Source organism: Mustela nivalis (genome assembly GCF_964662115.1).
Source record: "Mustela nivalis genome assembly, chromosome: 19".
Taxonomy (NCBI): Eukaryota; Metazoa; Chordata; class Mammalia; order Carnivora; family Mustelidae; genus Mustela; species Mustela nivalis.
The window spans coordinates 15,925,625-15,937,515 of NC_139038.1; the positions used below are offsets into that span (position 1 = coordinate 15,925,625).

At 41.5% G+C, this 11,891-nt stretch overlaps 1 protein-coding gene across 3 annotated transcripts; it reads right to left on the reverse strand.

The window, feature by feature from the left end:
• Positions 1-1,592: 1,592 nt before the first annotated feature.
• On the reverse strand, positions 1,593-11,235 carry AHSP (alpha hemoglobin stabilizing protein). Of its 3 annotated transcripts, XM_082714477.1 has the most exons (4): positions 11,099-11,235; positions 7,235-7,315; positions 2,100-2,178; positions 1,593-1,900 (listed from the first exon to the last, which is right to left on the reverse strand). In XM_082714477.1, the coding sequence occupies exons 3-4, from the start codon at positions 2,172-2,174 to the stop codon at positions 1,697-1,699; spliced, it is 279 nt and encodes a 92-aa protein (XP_082570603.1). In that variant the 5' UTR covers positions 2,175-2,178; positions 7,235-7,315; positions 11,099-11,235; the 3' UTR covers positions 1,593-1,696. The 3 variants fall into 3 exon arrangements, with proteins under 3 accessions (XP_082570603.1, XP_082570601.1, XP_082570602.1); XM_082714475.1 differs by lacking the exons at positions 7,235-7,315; positions 11,099-11,235 and adding an exon at positions 2,348-2,503; XM_082714476.1 differs by lacking the exons at positions 7,235-7,315; positions 11,099-11,235 and adding an exon at positions 2,348-2,430 and having other exon boundaries at positions 2,100-2,174.
• Between the last annotated feature and the right edge of the window lie 656 nt (positions 11,236-11,891).

Genomic DNA, 11,891 nt, shown 5'->3' on the forward strand with positions numbered 1-11,891 from the left:
AAGGGATTTTGGAAGCAAGGTTTCCAGGACCTTGAGGGAGCTAGCTAATGTTGGGGAAAAGTCATTTATTATCAGCTAATAAAACCTCAGTCATGACACCCTTCAGATGTATATTGGTGGGCCATATGCTTGGAGGAAGACTGCCAACATGTGTCTTTGGGGATTTAGAGACACAGGAAATTTCTTTTTTTTTTTTTTTAAAGATTTTATTTATTTATTTGTAAGAGAGAGAGAGAGTGAGAGTGAGCACAGGCAGACAGAGTGGAAGGCAGAGTCAGAGGGAGAAGCAGGCTCCCTGAGGAGCAAGTAGCCCGATGTGGGACTCGATCCCAGGACGCTGGGATCATGACCTGAGCCAAAGGCAGCTGCTTAACCAACTGAGCCACCCAGGCGTCCCGAGACACAGGAAATTTCTAAAGGAATTTATATGTTGATGTAGACTTCTAGGATGGGGGAAGGAGAGGAGAGGGCTAGGACTGCCTTTCGCCCTTCTCCAAGTATCAGCATCGAGGCAGTTGAGTGCCTAGGGGAATGCCACTCTCTCTGTTTAAGGACTTGTCAGTGGGCTGTAGGTAGTCAGGAGATTTCATAATTTTTCTTCTGCCTTTGTTTCCCGCATCACCTGAACTAGACTAATGAGGCTCCCAAACCAGATCCAGAGTCGGAGGTAAGAGTGCACAGATCTGAAGGGAAAGCCTGCTAAAGACTGGAATGAAAAAACAACCCCTCTCACCACCAAACTTTTCCGGCTAAAGAGAAAACGGGAAATGACAGGGAGTGCTCCTGCTCTCCTCCTGCCGGCCCACCGGCACGGGCTTTGGCCAGCCTCTGATTTGTGTGCCCAACCCCCTAGACTGACTCTCCATGCCCCTTCCCACCTCTATCCCTCCTCCCCTGCTCACTGGTGCTGGACACCTCTGAGGCTCTTTACCATGAAGGGTTTACAGGGTTTAGAGGCTGAAGAGAAAAGAAGTCTAAGTCAGGGAACAATGTGAAATGGTTGGGGCCTCAGAGGCAGGAAGGGATCTCTGCTTTTCAAACCTGAGAGCTGAGCCTGAGGATTATAGAGCCAAAGGTTTTCCTACCAAAAAAAAAGGTTGTATCGAATGGTTCCCAAGATTCTTTCCAACTCTAAATCACAACAATGCTGCAGGGAGGTATTCTGTAATATTAGAGCCATGAGTTCCTAGAGCTTTGTTCAAACTGGGGCTAAGGACAAGGAATTGGAAAATTGAGGTCTGTGGCCTCTTGATTCCACCTAGCATAGGGTGAACAAGACTGGAAGTCTTCAACAACTTTCTTCTAGACAAGAATTCCAGATGGCCACAATTTCTAGAGAGCTTTTTTATTTCCTTTCCTTCTTTTTTTTTTTAATGACCCCTCCCCGCAGCACTTTCCCTTTAGTCTCTGCCTGTCTGGCCTCTCCTTTAGACTATTTTAATACTGCCCAGTGGCTACTTAAGGCTGCTAACCTCTGCTCTAAAGAAATTAAACACCCGAGAGCATATCCGGGAAGCAGAGCATAAGGAAAAGGAACCAGCTGCCTCCACAAGTCAGAGAACAGCAATGAAAAAGAACAGAAGATCCAGGAAGACCAGCAAACCAGTTTGGTCTTTATTGAGGTGTCAGGGTAGAGTAACACCATGAAGGAGCAGGGTATTTCGGCTAGGAGAAAGGCAGTGAGTGATTTAGGTGCTCAAAGGGACTTCAAGAATGCCCTATACTTGGTCAGGAAAGGGGCAGACAGAGTTCTTAGCTCTTGCTCAAGTTCCTGTAGAGCCCTCTCCTGCTCCTGCTGCTCCCCGACCATCTGCTTCCTGTAATAGTTGATGTAGAAGTTCACCCAGTCATCCACCATCGTCACCATGGCTTCTTCAGGCAGAGGAGGATTAGGGAAGACCTGCAGAGCGAGGGGATAGCAAGGGAGCATGTGGTCATCAGTGTGATTCAGAAATACCTCACAAGCTCCAGCCTCCTCCTCTCCCTGATTTCCATCAACTGCACCATGGCGCTCCCAGCTCTGAATGACGCTCCCTTCTCTCCCCTCCCCCATCTGCCAAGAGTCTCCGCCTGTCCTTTGAGACAGTGCCTGGGCTTACCTGCTGATTCAGCAGAACATTAAATTCCTTCATTCCTGTAGAAATGAGATCCTTATTGGCCTGAAGAAGAGCCATCTGCCTAAGTCAGAGAAAGATAGAATTTAAGTAACATTTTTCCTCATTGTTGGGTATTTTCCCCCAATTCCTTCATTCCCCTTAAAGATCTCTGGTGCCTTGCAGGACCACCTCTCCAACACCTTTCAAATCATGCCCTGCTCGGAGATCACATTTCTCCCAGGCTGGCTCACCTGCAGGTCCACCAGTGCTACGTAGGTCTCACCCACACTTTCCGGAGTATGTAAGCGTACTGAACTAAGTGTAGGCAAGGAGTCAAGTATCTGCCTAAGAGGGAAACGCCCTGCATCTAGGTCCTGAGGGAGGGTGATAAGTCAACCAGGGGATGATACAAGGGAGACGTTTCCCTGAAGTTAAAAGATAGAAAGGCCAAGAAAGACAGATAAGTGGGGAGACCCAGAAAACCAAACCCAGGACAGATCCTTGCCATGTACCCCACATCACAGTACCCGTGCTCCAAAACTAAAATTCAGGCCAACAAAACTAACATTAACTGACGCCCTGTTACATGGCAGACACTTCTTTTCATTTTATTTTAACTCCAATGTACTTAACAAGCAGTGGTATATTAGTTTCAGGTGTACAAGGTAGGGATTCAACAATTTCATACATCGCCCTGTGCTCATCATGCCAAGTGCATAATCCCCATAACCTTTTTCCCCCATCCCTCTGGCAACCATCGGTTTGTTCTCAATAGTCAAGAGTCTGTTTGTTGGCTGGCCTCTCTCCCTCTCTTCTCTGTCTCTGTCTCTCTTTCCCATGCTTGTTTGTGTTCTTTCCTAAATTCCTCAGAGGAGTGAAAGCATCTAGTATCTTTCTCTGACTGACTTACTTGCTTCATTCCACTTATATTCTCTAGCTCCATCCATGTTGCAAATGGCAAGATTTCATTCTCTTTTATGGCTGAATAATATTCCATTATATAAATATAAATAAATATAAATATATATTTCCATGGCAATTATTCTCCAATTCATAGATGATATATTATGGCAGTTACATTAATTGTGTCAGGCACTGCTTCAAGCATGTATTAAGGTATTTATCCTTATAAAAAAAATTCTATTGGGCAGAGACTAATGGAAGCCACATTTTGTGGATGAAACACTTGTAAGATGTGGAAAACTGGACTCTACCAGGCTGTGCCCCATAAGAAAGGAGACACATTTGGGACGCCTAGGTGGTTTAGTTGGTTGAGTGTCCAGCTCTTGGCTTCAGGTCATGTTCTCAGGGTTGTGAGATTAGTCTCCCATTGGGCTTCATACTCAGCAGGAAATCTGCTCAAGATTCTCTCCTTCTGAGTTGAGGAACATTGGAGGGAGGTGAACCATGAGAGACTATGGACTCTGAAAAACAATCTGAGGGTTTTGAAGGGGCAGGGGGTGGGAAGTTGGGCCAGCCTGGTGGTGGGTATTGTGGAGGGCACGGATTGCATGGAGCACTGGGTGTGGTGCATAAACAATGAATTCTAGTACACTGAAAAGTAATAAAAAAATATATTTTTAATTTTTAAAAATACAAAAAAAAAAGATTCTTTCCCTCTGCCCCTCCCCCACTCTCACACTTTCTCTCTCTAAAATAAATAAATAAACAAAATTTAAAAAAAAAAAAAAGAATAGAGGGACGCCTGGGTGGCTCAGTGGGTTAAGCCGCTGCCTTCGGCTCAGGTCATGATTCCAGGGTCCTGGGATCGAGTCCCACATCGGGTTCTCTGCTCAGCAGGGGGCCTGCTTCCCCCCTCTCTCTCTGCCTGCCTCTCTGCCTACTTGTGATTTCTCTCTGTCAAATAAATAAATAAAATCTTTTAAATAAAAAAAGAATAGAAACACATTTTTCTTGTTCTCTACCATATCATCAGGTATTTAAATAAGCAGAAATACTTTTTTCTTTTTAAATATTTTCCTAATGTCCATTTTTAGTAGATGTTTTTCAAATTTCGAAATCACTAAATGCTAATTGAAGTAAGTGTTTTGAAACAATTGTTTCAAAACAATACAAAAATGTACACTGAAAAAGTTGGTCATTTTTGTTTCCTCCTGCAACAAAGTAGCCAGCATTAAAGATGTATTTATTTCCTGCCACATCTTTCTCCATCTAAAAACCAACATTCATAGGTACCTACATACTTATACAGGCTTTGTTGATTTTCTTTTTTGTTTATAACATGTTCCTAATTAACATACAACAAAATTGATTTCCCTTTGTGTACATTCCTGAATTTTATTACATAGATTCATATAACCACTACCACAGTTATGACACAGAATATTTCTATCACCCTATAATTCCATTATAGGACATCCTCAAAAGCACTAAATTGTTGTGATAGGGAAGAGACCAGTGGCTGGCTAGGTTTAGGTATGGGAGTGGGGGTCATTATAAGGGGTAGCATACTATAATGGAATTATATAGTATATAACTTTGAGAGTGGTTTCTTTCACTGAGAATAATGCCCTTAAACTTCACGCAAGTTGTTGCAAGTAGCAGTAAGTTGTTCTTTTTCATTGCTGAGTATACATCACATGCATACACTATAGTTTGTTTATTCGCCCCCTGAAGGACATCTGGATTATTTGCAGTTTGGGGCAAGCATGAATAGAGCTTCTATAAATATTTGTGTAAAGATTTTTGCATGAACATGTTTTCATTTATCTAGGGTAGAAAATATTTGTTACCACTAGGAGAAAAAATTGTAATACAACCTGACAAGGAACATGTATACAGAATTTATGACAAATCCTTATAGATAATAAGACAATCCAGTCTTCTAAATTGCTGGAAGACTAATATAGACATTTCAAAAAGAAAATCTACAAATACCCAAGCATATACAAAGACATTCAACATTATTACTTTTCAGGGAAATACAGATTAGAGCTACAGTGTGATACTACTACATGGCCACTACAATGACTAAAATTTTAAAAAGATTAAATATCGGTGAGTATATGGAATGAACAGAATTATGATAGAGTGCTAGTGAGACTGTAAAACCGGGACTTCCAACCACTTTGGAAAACAACCTGGCAATTTTTTATAAAGCTCAAAATACACTTACCACATGACCCATCAATTTCACTCTTGGGTAGAGTCCTTGAGAAACGAACATACATGTCTACAAAAATAGTTGCAGGCGGATACAAATGTCCACATTATCATTCATAATAATTAAAAAATGGGAAAAACCCAAATGTCCAATAACCACTGAATAGATATACAGATCGTGATATATTCACTCGATTATATACTACTCAGCAGTAAAAAGGAACACTCTAATGGTATTCGTGACAACATGGATGAATCTCAGAATAATCAGGATGAGCGAAAGAAGGCAGACATACAATTAAGAGGAAGAAATAGGGAAATAAAAAAGACATGAAGTGGTGAGGTAGGGGACTGAAACAGGTGAAGGGAATTAAGAGTACATTTATCCTGATGAGCACTGAGTAATATACGGAATTATTGAGTAACTATTTTGTACAGCTGAAACTTAATATAACATTGTATGTTAACTACACTGAAATTACTTTTTTTTTTTAAGATTTATTTATTTATTTATTTGACAGACAGAGATCACAAGTAGGCAGAGAGGCAGGCAGAGAGAGAGAGAGAGAGAGAGGGAAGCAGGCTTCCTGCGGAGCAGGGAGCCCGATGCGGGGCTCGATCCCAGGACCCTGAGATCATGACCCGAGCCGAAGGCAGCAGCCCAAACCACTGAGCCACCCAGGCGCCCCTGAAATTACCTTTTTAAAAAGAAGCCAGACATGAAATATTATATACAATATAATTCTATATCTATGAAATTCTCAAATAGGCAAAAAGAATCTATAGTGACAGAAAGCAGATTCAAACACGAGTGGAGATTAAAATGCAAAGCTGCCCAAGGGAAATTTTTTGGACAACAGAAATAGATATATCCTGATTATGACAAGCCAGTTTCATGCACTGTTAGCAGGAGTGTAAATTAGTAAAGTTTTTTAGAAGGATAATTTGGCAGTACTTGTTCAAATTAAAATATATATATATATGCTTCAACCCAATGATTCTACTTTGAACTCTATTTTAAAGAATTATTCATATTCAATGCACAGAAAGGCCTGTACAAGGAATTTGCCATAATAATAATGAAATTAGTTATAATAATGAAAAGGCAGAAAAACTCAAACTCTCATTAATATAGGAAGTCATTAAAGAAATAATGGCACATTCATACTGTGGCATGACATGCAGTTATTAAAATAAATGAGGTATTTATTTATGTAGTGATATGAAAAGATATTGAAGATAATGTTAAAAAGGGATGCCTGAGTGGCTCAGTCAGTTAAGCACCTGCCTTTGACTCGGGTCATGATCCCAGTGTCCTGTGATAAAGCCCCACATTGGGCTCCTTGCTCAGTAGCAAACCTTTTTCTCCTCTGCCTGCTGCTCCCCCTGCTTGTGCACTCTCTCTCACTCCCCCCCCCACCTCTGAAAAATACATTTTAAAAATATCCTTAAGATAATGTTAAATGAACAATAGTTAGAGCAGACTATCCTGTAGGAGTAGGGATTAAACATAAAACTCTCTCTCTCTCTCTCTCTCTTTCTCTGGGTATCTGTGTGTCTAGAATAGTAAACAATGTTCACTTCTGGGGACTGACTAATATTTGTTGGGAAATGGAAAAAGGAATCAATGTCAAGAGAGAACTTGATCTTATCTATCTATACTATTGATTGAATTATTTCACAAAAAGAATGCACTCTTCTATTATTTTTATAATTCTTGCAAAGAATACAAAATTTAAAAGGTAGAATGAAGATGGTGTCATCCTAAAATCATTAGCCACAAATTTGAAGTGCCTAGAAGAACTAGGCCTAGTATCTGTTCACTAAATATTTGTTGAATGAATAAATAAATAAATGCTTTTGCCACTTTTCAGCTCTGTGACCTTGGTGAGGTCACTTCACATACATAAGTTTCAGTTTCCTTGTTTGCAAAGAAGGGAAAAAATAGTAACTATTTACTAGGGCTACTGAGAAAATAAATTCATTCCTTCCACAAATTGACATTTGGAACCTACCTTTCACCAGGAACTGGAACAGGGCACAAGGAATATATTCAGTGCCAAAGACAAAATTCCTGTCTTCCCGGAGTTCATGTTCTAGTGGGAGGAATAAGAATGGTAAGGAATGGTAAGGGCAACATATGAGAGATAGGGCAAGATCCAATCTACAGAACTTTCTGGGCCATGACAAGAAGTTTGTGTTTCATTTCCAAGTGTGAGGAAAAAACCTCCTTCTACAAAAGTAATAGGAAGCCACTGAAGTTTAAACAGAGGATCTTTCAACTTCATGGAGAGTGGACTGTACGGGGCAGGAGTGGAAGTGTGGGGGTCAATGAGGGGAAAGTCAAGGAGACAAGCAGCTCGGAATATTCTGTCCAGTGCTTGGTACACTGTTGAATGCAGACTCCCAAGAGGTTTCACGGGGATAGGAAAAGGGGAACCATCACACATCTTGTTGTCAAGCCATTGATCTGGACACTTCTGAAAGAAGTGCATGACAAGTCCTTGTCCTCACTTATAGTTCAGTTGGAAAGACAGGGCATAGGTACCTAATAAAAGCATATATAAACTGGCTCCAGAAAGCATATGCTAAGGGATAAATAAGTGCTACAGTGAACAAGAGCTGCCATGGTCTCTGAGCAGGAGAAACCAATGTGGATAATTAGTGGTGGGCAGTAAAGCTGAGAGGTTCATAATTAGTGTGATAATATATACCAATTTGCCCAGAACAGCTCCAGGCTGTTTCCTGAATGTAATAGTTAAAAGTGCCTCCTCTAGAGAACACAGGTAGCATCCTCTTCGACCTCAGCCACAGCAACTTCTTCCTAGAAACATCACCAAAGGCAAGGGAAGCAAGGGCAAAACTGAACTTGGGACTTCATCAGGATCAAAAGCTTTTGCACAGCAAAGGAAACAGTCAACAAAACCAAATGACAACTGTCAGAATGGGAGAAGATATTCACAAATGACATATCAGATAAAAGGCTAGTATCCAAAATCTATAAAGAACTTCTCAAACTCAACACCCAAAGAATAAATAATCCACTCAAGAAATGGGCAGAGGATGTAAACAGACATTTCTGCAAGGAAGACATCCAGATGGCCAACAGACACATGAAAAAGTACTCCACATCACTCAGCATCAGGGAAATACAAATCAAGACCACAATGAGATACCCTCTCACACCAGTCAGAATGGCTGAAATTAACAGTCAGGAAATAACAGATGTTGACGAGGATGCAGAGAAAGGGGAACCCTCCTACACTGCTGGTGTGAATGCAAGCTGGTGCAGTCACTCTGGAAAACAGCATGAAGGCTCCTCAAAATGTTGAAAATAGAACTACCCATGACCCAACAATTGCACTACTGGGTATTTACCCTAAAGATACAAACGTAGTGATCCAAAGGGGCACGTGCACCCAAATGCACAAGGGATATATTATAGCAGCAATGTCCACAATAGCCAAACTATGCAAAGAACCTAGATGTCCATCAACAGATGAATGGATAAAGAAGATATGGTATATATACACAGTGGAATACTATGCAGCCATCAAAAGAAATGAAATCTTGCCATTTGCGACAACATGGATGGAACTAGAGCGTATCACGCTTAGCGAAATAAGTCAATGGAGAAAGACAACTATCATATGATCTCCCTGATATGAGGAAGTGGAGATGCAACATGGGGGCTTAAGGGGGTAGGAGAAGAATAAATGAAACAAGATGGGATTGGGAGGGAGACAAACCATAAGTGACTCTTAATCTCACAAAACAAACTGAGGGTTGCTGGGGGGGTGGGGTTGGGAGAAGGGGGGTGGGGTTATGGACATTGGGGAAGGTATGTACTTTGGTGAGTGCTGTGAAGTGTGTAAACCTGGCGATTCACAGACCTGTACCCCTGGGGATAAAAATATATTATATGTTTATAAAAAATAAAAAATTAAATAAATAAAATATTATACATTTGTTAGTATGAAGGTTTCTCAAAAAGTTCTAAATAGAACTACCCTATGATCCAACAATTGCCCCACTAAGTATTTACCCAAAGCATACAAAAATACTAATTTAAAAGTATACATGCTCCCCAATATTTAAAGCAGCATTATCTACAATAGCCAAAAACCATGGAAACAGTCCAAGTGTCTATTGACTGATGAAATGGATAAAGAAGATGCAATATATACATATATATTTATTAATTTTTATATATTATACATAAAACACACACCATAGAATATTACTCAGTCATTAAAAAGAATGAAATCTTGCCATCTGCAGCTACATGGATGAAGCTAGAGTATTAGGCTAAGTATTAAGTGAAATAAATCAGTCAGAGAAAAACAAATGCCATATGGTTTCACTTATAGGTGGGACTTCAGAAACAAAACAAATGAGAATAGGAGAAAAATAGGATATAGAGAGGCAAACCAAGAAACAGACTCTGAACTATGGAGAACAAACTGATTGTTACCAGAGGGGAGGTGGGTAGGGGGTGGGTGAAGTAGGTGATGGGGATTAAGCAGTGCCCTTGTTGTGATGGGCACTGGGTGATGGATGGAAGTGTTGAATCACTGAATTGTATACCTGACAAATAATATACAATAATAAATATAATAAATAATAAATATAAATAATAATAAATAATAAATATAACATAATATTACACTTTATGTTAACTAACTGAAATTTAAATAAAAACAAAAATAAATAAATAAAGTATTACACAATTTGTAACCCTTCAATTTTTCATTCTAACACCAAACTCAAAACTTAAAAAAATAATAATGAAGTTGATGAAGTTCTTGAACCTAGGTGAGGTTCGGTGGGGTGAGGTTCGGAGCCGACGGCTAAAGAAAGAATTCTTCAGACGTCTCTGGTGCAAAAAGGTGGTTTATTAGAGCACGGGGACAGGACCCGTGGGCAGGCAGAGCTGCTGCTGCGCGGGGCATGTGAGGAGTGGCTGGTTATATACACAGGAGTTGGGTAGGTGAGGACAAAGGGGTGTTCAGAAGGGCTATTGGGGTAAAGAAGACTGTCAGGATATTGAAGGCCTGGTTTCTATCAAGCCAAGGCCACTTTCCCTCTAATGAGGCGCTAACATAAAGACAATTGGGAGTCTCCTGGTGGAATGTTACATTCCTGCTATCAAACGTCCTTGTTAGTGAGATTTAGGTCTTAAAAGAAATTTAACTTTATTTACTTTTCCTTCTACCTCCATCTCCTTTGGTTTTTTATGGAGGGGAGGGTGACGTTAGGGCTTGAGGAACTGAGTTATGTATCTTTGGAAATTGGGCTATTGATAAGGCAACTTCTTTATTGTAAATCTCAAGGACATTTGTAAACCAAGAGAGACTCCTGCCTTGCAGGACTGTGATCTCTGCAAGATAACCATTTGCTCTTCTTTTAGGGCAGTCAGGGGTGCCTGTGAAATGTCACACATATTACCAAGGGGAGTGGGTGGAGAGGGGGTGCAAGGCGCCAGCCCCTGCTTCGTTCTCAGCCAGCCTCCTACTCCCTCATCAAAGTGACCCGGGTCTATCTTAGCATCAGAGAGACTCTGTGTAGGTCTCTGATAAGATGAGGCGGGGTGGAAGGGTGTTCCAGGCTGAGGTCTAAGAGGTGATAGTTTGGGAGAATCAGAAGTTTAAACCAGGGAGTCAGACTGTGGGAGTCCAAGAAAGCCAGGCTAAGAAACCAGGATGTTTTATTTTCGGATAAAATAAAGGGCGCTTTGGTCAAACTTCTCCTTTGGAATCAGTACATTCCAGCAGATGGAAGGAGAAAGGGAGAGAGGGAAAGAAAAGGGACGAGTTAGGGGGAAAGGGGGGGGGGGGGCTAGGTTGGGAGAGAAGGAAACAGTCTCTTTAGACTCTTACCCCAGTTTCATGGACCCTTTCCCCCAATAAACACACAAGAACTTCTTGCCTATTTCTTGTTTTCTGAGACTATTAGCCGCAATCCCTTGATTTTCTCATTCCTCAGATGTCCAAAGGATCCTTTCAGAAATAATAGTCTTCCAGGAAAAACAAGATGAAAACAGAGAGGGAGGCAAATCAAAAGAGACTCTTAGCTCTAGAAACAAACTGAGGGCTGCCGGAGGGGTGGGGACCGGACCGGGTAACCGGGGCACGGGGCATTAAGCAAGCACTTGACAGAATGAGCCCTGGGTGCTGTATGCAACTGACGAATCACTCCATTCTACCTCTGAAACTAATACAGTGCGTGTTAACGAAGTAGAATTTAAATTAAAAAAAAAAAAGGGGGGGGGGGGAGAAATACCACTCTTGCAGTCTTGGGTGAGGCCCAGGACCTCGGGGATCATTTAGTCCACCTTCTCACCACGCATTCGTGGGGTCTTTATTCATTCATTGTATCTTTCAAACGCCTATTATGCGTTGGGTGCTGGGGATACAACAAGGAGTAAGGTATAGTCCCTGCTCTCAAAATAAAGGCGGCATCTAAGGCCCGGGCAGGACACTGACTGGCCCCGTCGTGGTACTAGTCTCAAGCACAAGGCTGCCCCCCTTCCTTCTGCCCCTAGCTGAAGGCTGCAGATCCCAGGCATGCAGGTATCTCCAGGACTGGGCAGCTAACGGGCTCCCATGGCTCCAGAGGTCCGGCAACAAACGCTACAGAGAACAAAAGCGGACAGCAGCCCTGGCGTGTCCG

Coding starts and splice junctions, on each gene's coding strand:
- AHSP (XM_082714477.1), bottom strand. CDS start 2,174: ATGGCTCTTCTTCAGGCCAATAAGGATCTCATTTCTACAGGAATGAAG. Junction 1,901..2,099: donor ATGTTCTGCTGAATCAGCAG/GTAAGCCCAGGC, acceptor CTCGCTCTGCAG/GTCTTCCCTAATCCTCCTCT.